Genomic DNA, 19,232 nt, shown 5'->3' with positions numbered 1-19,232 from the left:
ATCATTGAAAAATTCATCTAAAACTTATTTTTGAACACAAAAGCCAGATTTTGGTGACATTTTTATTTCTTTTTTTAAATCTTGATTTTGATTTTTTTTCACATAATTCAAAACCTATGCATTATTTTTAAAAAAAATAATTTCATTCTTTTCTTTTTATATATTTGGCATAAAATAATTAATGATGGGTGAGCTTTTATAACAAAAAACTTAAATAAAATGTGAAATCTAAATATTAGGAAAAAAATTAGTAAAAAAAATGGTAAAGGATTACAAATAAAATTATCTAACAGTTAATAAAGTGCATCAAAAAAATGAAAAATCATTGAGACAGAGAAAGTGTAAAATTTTGAAAAGGTTCTATTTTAGTTCAATTCGATTTTTTTATAATTTGATTTTATTATATTTTTAATTTAATTTTAATTTAAAATTACTACGTCAAATATTTATTTATATTTGATTTCGTATAATTTAATTTTTTTATAATTTAAGCTTTTACCATTCAACAAAACCTGAAATATTTATTTATATCAACATCTCAAAATAATTCTCTTATTCATAAAGTAGGTATACATTAATTTAATATATAAAAATTATATTCAATAATAATTTTTTTTTCAATTTAACATTTTATTAGTGTGAAAAATATATGTTAATATAACGTAACTCATTTGAAAGGCAAGCTCAGTAGCATTAACACACAAATTTGTATGCGCCTTGAAATTTTCTTTTTAAAAAATGAATTTCATTAATCAAAAGCGATTATTTGTGATTTAATACAACAAAAAAAATATGAATTGAACAAAAATATTTGAAGCAAATATTAAAAAATAATTAAAAAAATACTAAAAAAATTCATAAACAGAGAGCAGTGGCGCTGGCGCACGAGTAAAGTGCTCTTTTCTTTTAATCAAATTCAAAACCCAGAAAAAGAAAACAAAGCTAAAAAGCAAAAAGCGTAGCACTACTGAGATTACCTTTTTGACGGTAAGAAGAAGAGTCTTGTGGGAGAAGCTAAGCTCAGTGTTCTATTATTACAGCCCCCACTAACTATTATCTCTACTTTTGTCCATTAATTAAGGGCATTTCAATAATTAAACTATCTGGTACCACATTTTTACGCGGTGAACCAAAAGGGAAAAATCACTGTCCACGTTTGGTGATTATATTATACGCCGCAGCTCTTTCCCTTATTATACGGGCGCTTAAATGATTAATCAATCCCACGAATGATAAAGCGACACCGAAGCTCCCAATATCACGCGAGAGTCACGTGATGTGCTTGGATTGGATCACCCCCGTAGTCCATTTGTACAAAAAGAACACAGTAAAATAAACAAAATTTAGCTGAGCAAGAAATATCAGTAGGCGAATAGCCAATCAAAATAACGACGAGTAATCGAAATATCTTTGTCGACGACAACAACAACAAAAAAAACCCACAAAAACAAAATAGCCTTCGTTAAGTAATCGAAGAAGACGACGAAGATAGACGATTGTACTTACAGTGGACAAGGATTCGACGTTTTTTTTTATGTTTTCTGGAATTATTTAAAGAAAAAGGCGTAGTTGTAAAAGAGTTTTAGAGGTTAGGGTTTATCTGAAGGGAGTTATGGAAGTGTTGACGATGGAAACTTTACCTTTAGGATTTAGATTCAGGCCGACTGATGAAGAACTTATCAATCACTACCTTAGGTTGAAGATCAACGGTCGTCATTCCGAAGTCGAGGTCATTCCTGAAATTGATGTCTGCAAATGGGAGCCCTGGGATTTGCCTGGTATTTTTTTTTCTCTCTTTTTATTTTAGTTCTTGTTAAGACAAAAAAAGAAAAAAGAAAGAGAAATTATTCGGTGCAGAATTTTTTTGAATCTTTGATACCGTGCGTCACCTGAAATTCCTTTATTCCCCTACACTTGAAAGACATATATAGTTCATAAATTTTATACCTGTTTTCTATAACTGGAAATTTCTCGTAAACTCACTTATTTTCCTTTTTGAAATTCCTCTCACTATGCTGAAAATACTTTATATTGCGAAATTAGTCATTTTTAAATTAAAAAATGGGATTTTTGAATTAAATTCAGGATTATCGGTAATAAAATCGGACGATCCGGAGTGGTTCTTTTTCTGCCCTCGTGACAGGAAGTACCCCAACGGCCACCGTTCCAACAGAGCAACGGATAAAGGTTATTGGAAAGCCACGGGGAAGGATCGAACCATCAAGTCCAAAAAGTCACTTATCGGCATGAAGAAGACCCTGGTTTTCTACAAGGGCCGGGCTCCCAAGGGTGAGCGTACTAACTGGATCATGCACGAATACCGCCCCACTACCAGGGAACTTGATGGCACTGCTCCTGGCCAGGTTTTCTTTTTAGATTTTTACTTCTTTTTTTTAGTTTAAGTTGCTGCAATTATTATCATGGTGTTAAAGTTTTGCTATTGTTAGCTTTATTTGTTTGATTGAAAAGCCAAGAAGAAAGAGAAGTTAAAAGGAAAGTAGGAATGGTTATATGACTTGGACCCTTTTTTGTGTGTGGTGCAGAGTGCTTTTGTTTTGTGTCGATTGTTTCATAAAGTAGAAGGGAGGAATGATATTGTGAAATATGATGAAGTGGAACAAACAGGATATTCCCCTGCCATGATAAAATCATCTCCTGATGATACTTCATCGGATCTTCTCCAAGATACTGTTTCATCCGATACGCAAGCTCAAAAGCCTGATAACTTAATGCAAAATGATCAAATAACAGGTGATACCAGCAGCTGCAATAGTCATATGACTTCTAATGCTGATTATCATGCCACAGAAGAAACTATGGTGGAGGTGTGAAGTGGATAATTTATCTATGATTTGGGACTTGTTGCATTAATCGTTATTTTATCTTGACTATATTGTGATTCTTGGCGAATGACTTATCTTGCTTTTTAATACAGAAATATCCGCTCCTGGGAAGCAATTCAAATTTGTATGAGCCCAATTATGGTGAAATTGACTCCAAAGTCTTTTCACCACTAATGAACTCGCAACTTTTTGAAGATCTGTCCTTCTTCGTGGATTCTCCTTATGCAAATGATTTTGGTCATGATCAAAATGGATTTCATTTCCAGGATGGGACTAGTGAACAAGATGTATCGTTTCCTTTCTTGGATGACATCTTGAGTAACCATTATGACTCTTGTGAAGAGTCAAACACTCAAAAGAACTTGGTTGATGGAACAGAGATGCCCTTGTTTGGTGATTCATTCATCTCAAAGCCACCACCACCAGAAATCTCATATCTCAAAGAAAATGGCAGACCTGCTGACACGGACACTGAAATGCCAAAATTACAGGTAAAAAAATAACTTTCTACTAGCTTTTATGTTCCTATACATGTAGCCTGTAGCCTTTTTTCGCTTTAGATTTCTGAGCTTTACTTTGGTTTGAGCCCTTTTTCTTTTGTATTAAATTTTCACTTGTAAGGCACTTAGATTTGGGTTTTAACTTCTTTTTATATTTTCAACTTCTTAACAGTTTGGTACGGAGGTTGGAGCTCGTAGGTGGCTTGGTGGGCCTATTGATAACAATCAATCACTGCAAATGCAAACTTCTTTCGAACCTACCCATACTCAACCAGCATTTTATAACCAAGAGTACAGAACCAGGAATATTAGTGGTCTTGGAAATTATTCTGTTGGCCAAGGAACTTTTACTGATTCTGCAATGGGTAATATCAATAATTTGCAACAGTTAACCAGTCTGAAAATTCATGTGAATAGTGGTGGTGATCTTGGTGGTGATATTGGAATGAAGACTGGAACATGCCAGCCACTAAAACAGTTAAACTCAGAAAATTTTGGAACTCGTGGAGCTGGAATCAAGATTAGGACCCGTGGATCTCAGCAACAACCAAATTCAGACATTGTAAATCAAGGCACTGCTCCCAGAAGAATATGCTTGATGAAACTTTCTAGTGGGCCAATGAAAGGTTCTGTAGGCTGTGTCGATGATGGAAAAATGATGAGCACTGGCCTTGTTGAAGAAGAAGAAGTTCAGTCTGCTCTAACTGAGGTAGAGTTACCAGTAAAAGCTAATTTTGAGCGCCGTTGATATACTGTTTATCTTACTTATCTTTTTCGTTTGCAGGTCACAGAAGCTGAAGCTGCAGAACAGACTTCTAGCTCTGATGAGTCAGAGAAGAATATTGTAAATCAAGTCACTGCACCAAGAAGAATACACTTGCAAACGAAACTTTCTACTGGGGCAATGAAAGGTTTTACAGGCTGTGTCAATGGTGGGAACATGACTAGTCCTGGCCTCGTTGAAGAAGAAGTTCAATCTGCTCTTACTGAGGTAGAGTTATCGGGAAAAGCTAATTTTGAGCACTGTTGATATGCTGTTTTTACTGCCAAGGCCAAATTATAATATTAGTACACTGAAATACATTTCTCAAAGTGAACAATATCTTCCAATACTTTAAATGCAGGTCACAGAAGCTGAAGCTGCTGGACTGACTTCTAGCTCAGATGAGTTAGAGAAGAATATTGTAAATCAAGGCACTGCTCCAAGAAGAATAAGCCTGCAAATTAATCTTTCTACTGGACCAATGAAAGGTTCTGCAGGCTGTGTCGATGGTGGGAGCATGACAAGTCCTGGCCTCGTTGAAGAAGAAGTTCAGTCTGCTCTAACCGAGGTAGAGTTACCAGGAAAAAAGCTAATTTTGAGTGCTGTTGATGCACTGTTTATCTTACTCCTTTTCTTTTGCCAAAGGTCAAAATATAATGCTAGTCACTGAATTACATTTCTTGAAGTGAACAATTTCTTCCAATACTTTAAATGCAGGTCACAGAAGCTGAAGCTGTAGGACAGACTTCTAGCTCTGATGAGTCAGAGATGAATATTGTAAACCAAGCCATTGCTCCTAGAAGAATACGTTTGCAACTTTCTACTGGGCCAATGAATGGTTCTGCAGGCTGTATCGATGGTGGGAACATGACAAGTCCTGGCCTCGGTAAAGAAGAAGTTCAGTCTGCTCTAACTGAGGTAGAGGAACTAGGAAAAGCTAATTTTAGCATGATTCGTATATTCTTCATGGTACCTTCCATTTTGTTTCGGCAAAAGTCTAAAGTATAATGTTAATATACTGAAGTACCAGGCCTTTCAAACTGTGAATAATATCTTTCAATGCTTTGAATGTAGGCCACAGAAGATGAAGCTACAGGACAGATTTCTAGCTCTTGCAAGACTTCTAGCTCTGATGAGTCAGAAGTAGAGAACCGGTTCCTCAAATTTGAAGGCAGCAGGGATATTGCTGATGAATCTTATTCAAAACCAAGGCTGCGGGTAAAACAGGTAGATGAGAAACATAGCTGCAGCGAAAAGGGTCCATCATTGCACTTAAAGCCAGCTCCTGCACTTCATCGCCCAAACTCCCTATTAGTTCCTGGTATAGCCATTTTCACTATTACTCTCTTGTTCGCTCTCTTCATGGGGATATGGTTATGACTTGGATCTTGACTTCTTGATGGTGTTCAAACAGGCCGTATGTAGGTAGGTAGACTGTTGCCCCCTTTTTTGTATCTTGTAGGAAATATGATCAAGTTATGTACATTGTGCCCGATGTGTATGCACATGCTTTGAAGAATACGTGAGAATACTTTGTATAATATGTTGCACAATGGCCTTTGGTTTTACTGCTGGCCTAGAGAGTTGTCTTAATGTGTAATATGTAGGGAAAAGAGTGTTCTTTTTTACCATCAATCTCCACCACAACAATGCCAAAACCTTATTGTAGATGAATTGGCCGGTAACATATTCAGTGCTGGTAACATTAGCTGAAATCCAGATAAGCTGTACGGTTGAGTAATGAAGTTTCTAATCTCAAAAGAAAATGTTGGCAATTTTTTGTATTTTTTTATCCATTTATGTATTTAATTGCGTTATAGTCATTTAAGATATTTTTTTTGTTTACATAAATACTCAACCCTCAACTGTTACCCATCAAATGGCTTAATGGCCCAACCCCACACCAAATGGCAAAAGTAGGGCATACCCCACTGACGTAACGTGCTCGTTATGGATTCTGTTTGGATGCCTTTGAAACCAGAAACATTCGGAATGAAATTCTTCAAAATGCTCCATGTTTCCCAATCACAACCATTTCTAACATGGACTCTCAGCATAAGAACCTCCATGTATATGCTTTGGTGGTCCCTATATATATATATATATGCAAAACATATATGCTTTGATGGTATTAGTTAAAATTCTCCAACCAAGCAAATAGCTATCAGGATTTCAGCTAAAGTCCTCTGGAACCACTAAGTAGCAGTGTTGCAGAAGGACCATCAAGTGATGCGGCATCTTCCAGAGTAATCGGAGCAAAGTCTCGCACTTGGGAGGCCATAGGCAAACTGAGAAGGAAAAAGATGTTTGCATAAAAGGTACCAGGGTTCATATCATCTCGTTGTAAATGTTGATATAATTGAATGTATTGGCACAAAACTACTAGCAATGTTGCTTCAGAAAGTATCTTGGAAATCAAAGCAGCTGTGTCATCTTTTTTTTTTTTTCCAGATTTTTTAAAATTCTAATGAGATCACAGGCCCCCCTTCTTTGATAAAGTGCCTCATCCTGTTATTGGGATCCTAAGTAGCAGATAGATAGTATCTAAATATGAGGTATGAGCAAATTATTAATTACAGAAAGATGAAAATTCTTGTTCTAAAAGTACAATAGGTGCTATATTATAAATGCTAAATTAGTTATGGTCCACGGAACCTCTAAACATGCAGAATCAAAATGCAGAAAGCTAGCTCTTGATTCCAATTATAAATTCAAGGACATTCTTCATGTTATACTGTTGTCTTTTTGCATCTCTAGAATTGTGAGTTAATGGCAGGAAAGAAAGTTGTTCTCTTTTTCTTTAAACAAGTTATGCTTCCAATGATAATCACTGAATTGTCACTAACAGAAATATAAAAAGAAAACATCGAATCCTGTGAACAAAAAAATTAGTAACCAAAAGTTGCTCAAGATAAACTACATTGGCACATAAATCTAAATGGATAACATTATTTTGTGTTAAAAATACAAAATATATTACAAGTAGCCAGTAGGGTATGAGTAGCACAAACCCATAAAATACAAACTATAGATATGATTACATCTAAGGTAGCCCTTCTTTTATCGTATAATTAGGTATTTGTCCCCTTAGAAACCATAGTTAAGATCTTAATGGAAGCAATTTACCTTTCTTAAAAAACTCAAGAGTTTAGTTCGGTTTATTCATATTTTCAAATTTTAAAAAATGATATCTAATAGATTCGGGATTCAAATTCCAGTAAACCCTTTTCTTATTTTCTTTAGGATTCCATGAAAACATAAATAACTTGTAAGGTTTAACCTAAAATAAAACCAATGTGTGGGGAATAAAACTCTGGTAACCTTTCTATATAGATCATTGTTGCAAGTATGTTGTATTGGGATTTTCGAAAAGATGGTGGAGGATCACTTTGCATCAAAACCTGGCTTTCCCTACTAATTAAACCCATCCCATTATCTCAAAGTCAGCCGACATTCTCTTCTGAGTGTATCACCGATAATCATGTTTAGCTTGACCCACATTTCAAGCATTAACATATGTTTTTTTTCGATACCTTTCTCTCCCAAAAGGGTTTTATTTTATAAATTTCCATACCTATGTGTAAGCTCCAATGTGTTTATATGTATATTAAACATATATAAGAAATGGTTTGTCACAACTCTGGGTTTATATGCAATAGAGGAATATCTTCTGGGGCTGGGAAGGGTTATTGGATTCAACGTCTTTGATAAGTTTTTTCTTGTCTTTATAAACGGGAGCTGACTTGTCTCTAATGGCTACCTTAATAGCAAGAGCATTTGGTTCCATTAAATCGGCCATCGCTTACTGTTTCTTTGGTGATCGACAGAAAAGAAAAAGGCATAATTACCAACATCAATTACTACAGCATGCCTAAGGCTCGACCACTTTCCTTGCAGGTTTCCCTTCATCCCCCCATAGTATATTTTGTTCTTCTTTTTTGAATCCATCTAGGTATCTTAATTGTTTGCCTTCGCCGACTTGTCATGACAATGAATGGAAAAAAAAATGGGTCTTATGAATGTATACATGACGGCTATTTATCTCTTGCATCTGATACATATTTAGATATGATAACGAGAATATATTTTTGAATATACAACCTACATGCTTTTCTTCAAAGAAAAAAAGGTTATATTGCTTGTTGAACATGCTATGTTTGTTCCTTTGTTGTTTGGTTAAATTTTAAACGTCCAAACGAGGTTTTATTAGGAAATGGATTGTATTTTATTTTATTTATTTAAAAAATAAGTAAATTAATCTTTATACATTAGATTAAAGAGTAAATTTGTTATTCTATTAAAAATTTCATTCATTTTATTATTAAAAATTTGTCTCAGTATGTCAACATGAGGTAAGCATTGCACGCCAAGTGTAATTGTCTGATTATTTCATTAATTAAACTAGTTTTTAATAGTAAAAATATTTTTAACAAAAATGATCAAATTACTTTTTAATCTAACATATAAAGATTAATTTATTATTTTTTAAGTAAAAATAATAAAATATAATTTAACTCTTAATTTTTACCGGTTGAAGAAAATATTGTAAAAACTCCAATCTTAAACCCTGTTCATTCTATGTTTGGAAGTTATTAACTCTATAAAACCATGTGCTAAAATCTTTTTTTTTTCTCTCAAAATTTACAAAAATAAAGCCTTAAACTTCAGTGAAATGTGCAGTAAACTTTTAGTATATAGTTCTTGAACCAGCTTTAGGAATAGGTTTCCTGGTCTGATTGGGTTCAAGAACCTCCAAAAACCAATTAAGTTTAAACATGGTGGAGGGGTTTCTTAATCCCTCAAGTTTCCTATAGCTACATAAAGGAACAAAGCATAAGGGGCCTTTTTGAACAAGGAAAAAAAGATGAACATAAACCCAGAATAATCTATTCAGTATTCACTGTTAAAACTTATAAATCTTTGCTTTATTAGACGGTGGACCTCAAAGTCAGGATGTGCTGCACTGGTTGCGAAAGAGTAGTCAAAAACGCCATTTACAAGCTTAGAGGTATATTTCATAACATGTTCTCCTTTTCTTTAAGGGAATGATTCCTTTTCATAGGATCATTATTAATGATGTTAGGGATCGATTCGGTGGAAGTCGACATAGAGATGGAGAAGGTGACCGTGATCGGATACGTTGATCGGAACAAGGTTCTGAAACGAGTGAGGAGGGCAGGGAAAAGGGCTGAATTCTGGCCTTACCCTGATCCTCCTTTGTACTTCACCACAACCGCTGAATATTATAAAGACACGACCAATGAGTACAGAGAGAGTTATAATTATTACAGGCATGGATACAACTTAGGACACAGGCATGGTAACATACCTGTAACGATTCGTGGAGACGACAAAGTCAGTAACTTGTTCAACGATGACAATGTGAATGCTTGCTCTCTCATGTAGCAATAAATGTATATGTAAATTGAATTTGTGACATTAATTCACCATGATGGATCAATAACTGAGTGTGAAAAGAATTTCATCATTGTGGATTTAATTATTAATATATGTAGCTTTTGTTAAAAGTAATATATATATTTCATCTTTTGGGGTTTGTAAAGAGTGAATGTACTCGATTGGAATCTGCTCCATTGCTTGCCGCGTTACTGTTTTCTTGGTCATGAAGGTATATTATCGTGCATGTGGTAATTTGTGAATTTTTTCCATTTTCAGACATGTTATGGATAAATTTTGAATCAATCCATTTTAAATGAATTTTAACAATTTTGATATTTATTTGTTTGCACGTTTTGTCCTGATAATTTGAAATTACTATATTACCTTTATGTTTTAAATTTTAAAAAGATATAAAAGTAATTTTTTTGTCAAAGTATACTCCATTCCTACGAGCAAGGATCAAACTTTTAGCCTCATAATTAAAAGATGAAGTGAATAACAATCACATCTAGTGGCGGAGCCAAGGGGGGCAGGTAGGGCCCGACCCTTTAAAATATATTTTTTTATTTAGGTATTTTATAATTTATAAAATTTTAAATTAATAATGATAAAATTACACTTTAATCCCCTAAAAATAATAAAAAAAATTAATTTAATCTTTTAAAAACTATAAAACTATAATCTATTAAAATAGTAAAATTATATTTTTACTATCGTAAAAATATATAATTTAATTCCGACCCCTCAAATTTTTTTTCCGACTCCACCTCTGAACACATCACACCTATACAATTATAATATTACAATATACTATACAAACTAAAATATTTAGATAAGATATTAATAGATTATTCTTTCATTTTATAGGTCAAATGTACTTTTCTTTTTGTTTGATACAAATGGACCAACACTGGAACTTATAAACAAAGTAATCTTGGTGAATACAATTACTAGAGAATTTTTTTATATATATAAAACAATACTTAATGCATGTCTGGATAAATATGTATTTTTAATATAAATAATACTTTTTTACAAAAAAAAAATTATTCACAAATCTTATGCCAGCGTCAAATATTGACAAATAAAAGATATAACTAAAGTTTAAAAAAAATGCATTTACTAAAATCTTTTCTACTAATGTCAAAATACCAATGATGTCACTTTGGATAATTTAAATTTTTACTTAGCTCCATTTTCCCAGAAATTAATCAAAGTTTCCTTTTGGTCCTTGTATCTTCCTAGAAAGAATAAATTAATAAAATTGAACCATTTTTTTTCCCTAAAAAAAAGTGCCCTTTCTTCATCGAGAAGGTAGGAAACTCATTGAAATTGTCTTGGACCGTTTGATTGGTTTGGTATTTCCCAAAAAGAAAGATCCAACGGTTGAAGTTCTTACCAAGTTGCCAATGTCAAAAGCCGTGTTCCACGTGCCATTAAAAAAACTATTAAGTTTTATAAGTAAATTATTAAGACACAAATATTTATTAATTTCTTGGTATATTTATATTCTTTAAAATATTGTTAATACATAATAAAAAAAGAGACACAATAAATTAATTAACTTAATTTCAATTGATAATTTGGTAATTTCATTTTTCTCTTCGTGGTAGTTGGGTTCTTACTTCTTACCAGTTTCCCGGAAAGCCATCTATTTAATCCATTACCTAATAGGATATGCAACGTCCCTCATTTTGTGTTAATTACAAATGAATCCCTCATCTCTTCCTAATTTACATGAAATGATAATATGTTTTTCAATTTTGACAGATTAATTAAATGCCAGTTTCTTTTTGTCATTTTATAGATTTATATTTTCGTTCTGAAAGCAAGTCTCATGTAATCAGAGGGGGCCGAGCCCCTAATTCATTTATTATCCTATTCATATAGCTTTGATCATTTAACAAATTTTACTTACTAAATTTTGCAATTTGGAGTGATAAATTTAGCATTACTTTTAATTTCAACTTCATTCGTATTGTTAGTTTAATTTTACATTAATTATTTATAAAAATAAATAAATTTAATGCGAACAAAGAGAACATGCTTTTAGCACGGTTACTATTAGAGTAATCGAGTTGCTATAGGCGTAATTTAGTAATTGTATAAGAAAAAAGAAAATAAATGGAAAAGTTAAAGGGTTAAATCATAAATAGGAAAAAGAGCGAGGGGTGATCCTACGTGTTAGTGTAGAATTGGTCAATGACTTATTAAGGAAACTGTCATTAAGAAAAAAAAAGTCCATGTTCAAATAAAAATCAAATAGAAGAGGAAGAGTTTCTCCGTGTTCTTCTTCCTACAGAATAAAACCAAACAAATTAAAATAAAAAAGTTCAAACTCCAACCCCCCCCCCCTTTTTCTTCTTCTTCTTCTTCAAAAAAACCAGCTTCAATAATTTCTTTTTCAGGTAAGAAATATGAAATAGTCCATCCATTCATGTTATATTCAATATGCATTCTTCAATTATTCTTTTACCACTTCAAGATCAAAACTGTTTCCTTTTTTCATCTACCACTGGAAAAAAAATCATGTTAAGAATAACAGCATGATGATCATGTCCACTTATCATTAGTTCATGATTTTCTGTTCGGTTTTGTTTGTGTCTATGTAATGTTAAAAATTTAACAGGTTTTTGTGTGTGTGTGTGTTTTTAAGTGGGTGTGGTTTGGTGTGGAGAACGATGAGTGAAGGAAGTAAAGCGGCCATGAATGTCTTTTCAATCCCAACACCCTCGTCTCGTTTGTCTCCTTTGGCTCGTCCGTTCACCATCACCAGCCCTTTCAATCGCCATGAATCTTTTGACCCTTTGCTTGACTCTACTTCCGGTCTTGATCAACCCTTTCCTTACCTGAATTTGGGTGGTCAACGTCAACAAGGCTACTGTGCTTACGACTCTGACTCTACTGCAATTACTGCTACCCCTTTTGTCAATGACCTTGACTTTGAGCCTAATTCTTGTTTTACAAACAACCCTTTCGTGGATCCTCTAGTTCAAACCAGTTTCACTCCTAGTTCTTCAAGCTTGAACAATGTGGACCCAGAGAGTGGAGTGCTGGGAACTGCTACAAATCATCACGGGTTACAAGGGAACCTGCTTCAGCAAGGTACTTTCAGTTTCTTACAGGGTTTTTCATGTTCGTAGGGAACTAAATAATTTGCTATAATTGATTCATTGGTGCTGATTTTGTTCTTATATTCTTGTATTCTGTCACTAGAAATAAACTACGACAATCTCATTACTGTCATTAGGTATTAGCAATTGTGAGTTTGTGACTTTCTAATACTTGAAATTTAGTAACTTCAAAGGATAAGTAGTTATATAAGTTATGAATCTTAGGGTTTTATTCATCTTGGATTGACCGGAGATTAATTGTAGATGCAAAGATGAATAAATAGGAAACATATTTCAATCAATTTTTTCTTTTTCTAGTGTCCATGCAATAAGGGCTCAAACTGTTAATGATTTTGTTTAGGTACTATTATTGAAGTATCAAAACTTGTTAGTGAAACATCTTCTGTTTTGCATGAAAGAGATAATAGAATTAGACCAGAATACAAGGATAAAACACTTACAGAAAGCAGTGTTTTTTGAATGGCTAATTCCAAAGTAAATTTGTCAAATATATGTTTGACGAAGTCGTGTTCAATATCATCAGGTTTGATCTTTTCTTCAAGACCTCAACATACTCAGAGTAAACTGTCGTCTTCAGCGCCAGTGCTGAGTATGAGTCATTGTGATTCAACTATTATTAACAATGAGAGATGCTTTCCCAATCTTGCCTCTTGTGCTGCTGAAACTCTGGTTTCATGTGCACCAAAGCATTTTGCTTATTCAGCTCGAACTTTCAAACCATCAAGTTCTAGTTACAATCCACCAATTGTTAATCCTGTTCCGTTAGAGAATGTGGCTTATGGTGGCACTGATGCACTCAGCAAAACGGATTCATATTTTGGCTATGTCATGCCTGGCATGATTGGTAGTGATATAATGCAGAGTCCTCTAGACAAGGTTGCTTGCCAAGACCTTTTATTGAGAACTATTGTTGAACCTGCCTGCAATGAGACTAAAAGCCCTTCTATTATGGAAAAATCCAAGCTTCAAATTGCTTGTCCCAATGTTCATGAAGACTTGGCTTTAGAACAACATGATGCTAAAGCAGGCATAGCTGATGATAAATGTTCCACCAACAGTGATGATTTGGATGTAGATTCACCTTGCTGGCCAGGAACACAGGCATATAAGTCTCCGTTTAGCTGTTCAGTGCCTGTGAATTCAGAAGATTCTAAGGGTCAATCTCCTTTCAGAGTTTCAGTGTCTCCGAAATTAGAACATTCTAAGAACAAAAAAGTGGCACGTAATAGTTTAAATCCTCTGGCACCTGTGTTTATTCCTGGAAATTCTAAACAAAAAGCCGATTATCTTCAGAAGGATTGTCATGGAGATAATTCTCTCGCTTCTCAGAATATTGGAGCTTTAGCTGCTATTTCTTCATCAAGAGAAAATGAATTATTGGGTTCTGCTAGAGCAGGCACATGTCCTTCAGAAAGGATCAATGATATAGGATTCCATTTTTCTATTGATGCCCATGACTCAAGACTCGAGTATGGCAGTCCTTGCAGTTTTCAACCTCCTGGGAAAGAGAGTGTTATCTCTGAAAGTCAGCTTGAAAATGTTGCTGGCTGCATGGAGGGTATTGCTAATGCAACATATAATGCGCTAGACAGTGTTGCGGACATGGCACAGGCTGGGCCAAGTTCTAGCATCTCATTCCCTACGACAGAAATTTCCCTGACTTCACATTCAATTGGAGATGGTGTTTTTTCTGATTTAACTCAAAGATTTCAAGAGCCATCCAAGTCTACACCTCCCAAACTTGATGTTAATTTAATGATTAACACAATCCAATTTTTGTCGGAGTTGCTTCTACAGAATTATTCATTTGCTTTAGGTTCAATGAGTGAGTATGAGCATGATAAGATCCTTAATATAATTAATAACCTTTATGGTGTTATCAGACATTGGGCTGGTGAAAGAGGTGTAAGGCCCGAATCAAGTCACTTGAGCACTTTATATGGTAAAAGACAAGCAGCTGATCACCGTGAGGTACGGTACTTTTATATCTTTTTTCGCATTCTTGGTCTTGTATGCGTCATTTTGCTTAATGTTTTAAAGATAACGTTATTATGTTCCTATGATAATAATTGCAACCTTATTGCATCTGTTTTTCGATTTACATTTCACCGGCCATGCCTAGATCAGAAAATAAACTATTATTCTCTTATATGCTGAGACTGAAAGCATTTGACCTGAGATAGAATGATCTTAGACCCCCTTGCTGCCTCTGTATGAATAGTTGTTTTCTATTACAAGACATGTAAACAATCTCATCCTAGGAGCTTTACCAGGTTCTGAAAACCTTAAATAATGCATTGTCAGTGGATAATACAAATTTTCAAGTGTCAAAGGTGAGGGATAAAGCTGTTTTACATTATCAGAAAATGCATGAAACATCTGTTCTTATGTTAAGTAGTAGGGCGCTGTGACATTGGTTCAAACCCTGTTATCCCCCTTTCCCTTCCCCCAATATTGTAATGATTAAAAAGAAAAAAAAGTAGGATGCTATGCTCTTTTTATCAAAGTAATGATGCTGAAGGTTGCAAGTAGGTCAATGAGCTGATAATTTGTTACTGAATTTGATGCTTTAATTAATTGGCAAGGTGCTCTTAACTTTTCTATTCTCAGTACAAGATCCAGGTTAATAAGAAGGAGCATGAAATTCCACCAGAAGCCTTATTTTATAGGCAACTGTGGCTTGAGGCTAAAGAAGCTTCTAACTTAATGAAGTATCGAGCGCATGGCTCACACACGAAACCAGAACCAGAGAAATGCTGATCAAAATAAGGGGTATTTCCTTTACCATTCTACACTGTTGTATTCTAGACTCTATTGATGGTAGGAAGCTTTGGCTAGTAGACATGTACTTATAGGACTGTTTACATAACCAATTTTCACTATATTGGCAGCGGAATAGAAGGTTCTTTAGTGCTTGAGCCCGAATATAAAATGTGGGGTTGATGAATCAACGTGCTGTTGGAAGCGTTGTATATTGTGCATAGGTGTTAAAGTATAGAAAGTGAATACATTTCAGAATGTGGTGAAGCCTTCGGATGGAAGCTCCTGTACTGGACTTGCAAGATTCAAGACCTGCAAGCTACCTGACCAGGTTGAACGATTGTTTTAAAGTCATTTATACACCAAATCTCTGAGTTCCTGGGATCAATATGGGGCAGAAAAGTTGGTTTACAAAGCATAACGAAAGAACCCTCAAGGTTCACCATTCTAGAGGATATACACTCTTCAGCTTGTAGCTAAATCCTGGCAGAATTGTAACATACTTCAGTTCATGGTTGGTGTACTAATATTAAACTGGCTGTATCCGCGACTAGGCCCATTGTATCCGAGTAAGCGTTTTGGGCTGCTTACCTGATGGGTTTTATACCATCAAATGCGTTGTTGTACTGTATGTGCCTTGGTTTTGTTATTTTCGTAACTGTCCACGTATGTAAACATTTAAGGATTAAGCTAAATTCCTAGTTTTGCCCACAAATACATTACAATTGAAATTATAAAGTAGGACAAGAGATGTATACACAATCATGAAATCAAGAATTATGTGATGGGGGCTTTTGAGGTAAACTAAAAAACTTTAGGGCAGTCAAAGCTACATATTTTGTATTAAAATGGCTTAGAGTGAAATTTGAACTTTTGACCAATTTTTCCATTAAAAAGTTGAAAGGGATTAAATTGACTAATTTACACTTGAAGAGGTACCATTCAGCCAAGAGGGCCAAGGCCCTCTCTTCCTTGGTTACGCATTGCTCGACAATTAGGCATGGTAGGACCTAAATTTAGATTATCAAGGACCCAGAACTAAAAATAATAAGGCGGCATTGACTCTAGTTAGAAAAATCGGCTAATATTATTACTAGTCAAAATTGCGTACATACATTATAACCATTTTCTCTATTGGTCAGGACCAGAATCTCGGTAGTTTCAGTTAATAACCTGAACAGAAGTTCAAGGCTTTTAAAATAAATGCTTATACATTAACAGTTTTTATCAAAATCCATCATTACAACTAATCATTTCAACAACTGACTAAATTGAAACTAAATAACTATAATTAAAATGAATTTGAAAAATAACACATTTATGAGATTCGGATTTGAGATTCAAAATTTACTAAAATCTCAACGTTATATTTTTTTTTTTGTAACTAAGGTATCTATTATTGATAATAATAATTAATTTTCTCACTACGGATACTCTTTGAAAAAATAAACGATTAGTCATGAAATGGGATTGAACCTCCAATCACATAATTGAAGTATGAGGTGAGCACAACACCATATCTCATGATTTCAACCAAATGATTTAGATGTACCAAAATGAAGGAAGTTAGGAGTGATTATTTCTGGTGGGACAGAGGTGTAACATAAGCAACCTTCATAACCTATTGTTGTCAGCTTTTATTTCCACAACCGTACTTAAGATGTTCTACAATTTGATTGATCAGTGTGAGGGTTGAATGAGAGAAAAATGAACAACTGAAGCTGCAGCAATTTCATTGTTTCTTTTTCTTCTTCTTTTGTTCCCATTGTAAGCGTGAGTGGGTAAATCTTAATTAGCATCCCCCATGGCATTTATCTCACGGTAGGGTTTACGGTGTACTAGTGATATTGGTTGAATTGAATAATTTATTTTTTTTAAAAATTAAATACAATGATCATCATTATTCATTAAACATGTAATAATAACGGAAAGAAAATAGGAAGCAAAAACTTAGATACTATAATCTATTTCGTGTATCCCAGCCATAAGGCAATATATACATACAAATGAATAGTTGAAAAGAAAGTAAATGGTTATTTGATTGCCTTGTAGTTTGGTTGGAGAGGAAGGAAAAAAGGGGTCATTAAATTCTCATTTACTGCGTCGACAGTGGGTTACCACGAAAGGCTTAGGTTTTTGGAATACCCATTTAGAAGTGCAGAGACAGCCCACGTAACATCCATCATCTCGGCAAGCCTAAACTGACCACTCATCCAGGTTGGGGACCCCTACCTATTTCCCAACCTATTTTATGCCAATGGTAGTTGTAAATAAATAAATAAAATCATACGAAAATTCCATGCTCACCTTCCTCTCCCACAAAAATCATCCCATCCCATCTTGCATGAAAATCAGAATAATGGTGTCTCTTTTCTCATTACAAAAAAAAAAAGAGGGTAAAACCCTAACAGCAGAAGATATCAAGATATAGAATAAGAGAAGGGAGACCATAACATAAACCTTAGCAACAATCTGGGGACCCTTTGATTAAATTGAGGGACAAAAGAAAATCAGCCCTATCAGGCATCACAGGTGGGTCAGAAAATTCCGCAGTCAGCTGAGCCTCAGCTTCCCCTTCGTAAACTATTTACAAGCATAAAAGTTTTAGATAATATATTCATAAAAACATTAGTATATAACATTGGAGTCTCTGATGTTTTTAGCCTTTACGGCTGTTATGGAAGTTGTATGTGTGCAGCAGCAGCCTGCGCCTCCCCCATTGAGTTGTTACTGTCTGTCAGTCACCTTCCTCTCTATAATTGCGGTTGTGTTATGGGATCGGCTGCCTGTTTGCTGCCACCCTGACCCTCCTTTTCACTGATTGTTAATGCTTTGTCATGGATAAAGAGGATGCTTTATTATTAGTATTATGAAATGTAAGCAGTAGTAGTTGTGTTGTTATTATAATTTAGGCCCCCACCCCCCCATCCCTCCCTCTTTTTGTTATTGCAGGCTTTCTACTTCTTTTTCGGCCTCTTTTGCACTTTATTCTTTATATATATATACATATATATATATATTTCACTTGCTTTCTGCATGATAATAGCGTCATTCCATCATGTAATCAATTACTACATAATAAAACCAAGAAAGAGCTTGAACTTGTGCTTTAATTTTTGTTGGTTTATGAAATAACATTGATTGAGTTTGTGATTCTATATTTGTAACATGCATATATATATGTTCCTTTTATTCTCATACTACGATCTCGAGAGAGTTAATCAGAGCCGTCCATGGTTTGACATTTTCGATGCCAAAAACATTGAGAAATGAGAAGAGGGTGATACAAATCCATTGTCCACATCCACTTTTTTTTTTTAGAGACAAAGGAATGTTGAGTGATAGAATTGGGACAAAAGAAGGGAAGGGAAACGTGCTACTTCTCTTTCTTTTTTTTCTTTTTAACTTTTGGTTTAGGACTAAAAGTAGTATTTACATATCACCCATCAAAGGAGACTTGAACCCTAATGTTTACGAGAGTGTTAATGAGTGAAACAACGAATTCATTAGTTTTCACCGTTGAAAAAAATCGTCCAAAATAGAGCACATGCCAAGCCCAAAGCAAAGACGAAAGGGAATATAGTGAAAGGGTATCACGGGAACGAGGTACATTAAACCTAAAGGAAATATCAATATCAAAAAAATAAAAATTACAAAACGTGGTCCATGCATGCAGTCTAGGGAGTGGGAGTAGTTTGCACGCTGTCCTCATCTGTTTGGCAAAGTTTTTGGGATTCATTTACATCAAATCAAAGCCAAAACATGAAAATAATAAAAACTAGTTTTATTATATAAATTTCTTCTTTTTGTATATATATTTCATTCTTTATTG

General features: G+C 34.4%; 2 protein-coding genes and 1 pseudogene across 4 annotated transcripts; all 3 read left to right on the top strand.

The window, feature by feature from the left end:
• Nucleotides 1-1,338: 1,338 nt before the first annotated feature.
• LOC121211174 (NAC domain-containing protein 14) lies at nucleotides 1,339-5,890 on the top strand. 2 transcript variants are annotated; one of them, XM_041083626.1, is made up of 9 exons: nucleotides 1,339-1,778; nucleotides 2,086-2,363; nucleotides 2,544-2,825; nucleotides 2,936-3,334; nucleotides 3,516-4,052; nucleotides 4,128-4,334; nucleotides 4,468-4,674; nucleotides 4,824-5,024; nucleotides 5,181-5,890. In XM_041083626.1, exons 1-9 carry the CDS (start codon nucleotides 1,613-1,615, stop codon nucleotides 5,484-5,486), a joined length of 2,583 nt encoding a protein of 860 aa, XP_040939560.1. In that variant the 5' UTR covers nucleotides 1,339-1,612; the 3' UTR covers nucleotides 5,487-5,890. The 2 variants fall into 2 exon arrangements, with proteins under 2 accessions (XP_040939560.1, XP_040939559.1); XM_041083625.1 differs by having other exon boundaries at nucleotides 1,346-1,778; nucleotides 4,824-5,075.
• A 540-nt stretch (nucleotides 5,891-6,430) lies between these two features.
• On the top strand, nucleotides 6,431-9,828 carry LOC107929555 (heavy metal-associated isoprenylated plant protein 30-like; annotated as a pseudogene).
• A 1,921-nt stretch (nucleotides 9,829-11,749) lies between these two features.
• On the top strand, nucleotides 11,750-16,115 carry LOC107929583 (uncharacterized). Of its 2 annotated transcripts, XM_016861052.2 has the most exons (5): nucleotides 11,765-11,914; nucleotides 12,163-12,611; nucleotides 13,164-14,611; nucleotides 15,251-15,412; nucleotides 15,532-16,115. In XM_016861052.2, the coding sequence occupies exons 2-4, from the start codon at nucleotides 12,188-12,190 to the stop codon at nucleotides 15,398-15,400; spliced, it is 2,022 nt and encodes a 673-aa protein (XP_016716541.1). In that variant the 5' UTR covers nucleotides 11,765-11,914; nucleotides 12,163-12,187; the 3' UTR covers nucleotides 15,401-15,412; nucleotides 15,532-16,115. The 2 variants fall into 2 exon arrangements, 1 of the variants encoding a protein (XP_016716541.1); XR_001692854.2 differs by having other exon boundaries at nucleotides 11,750-11,914; nucleotides 13,164-15,412.
• Nucleotides 16,116-19,232: the final 3,117 nt, after the last annotated feature.

This window comes from Gossypium hirsutum, chromosome A12, assembly GCF_007990345.1.
Source record: "Gossypium hirsutum isolate 1008001.06 chromosome A12, Gossypium_hirsutum_v2.1, whole genome shotgun sequence".
NCBI lineage: Eukaryota > Viridiplantae > Streptophyta > Magnoliopsida > Malvales > Malvaceae > Gossypium > Gossypium hirsutum.
The sequence above is the reverse complement of the archived record's forward strand: the minus strand, read 5'-3'. Positions and strand labels throughout refer to the sequence as shown.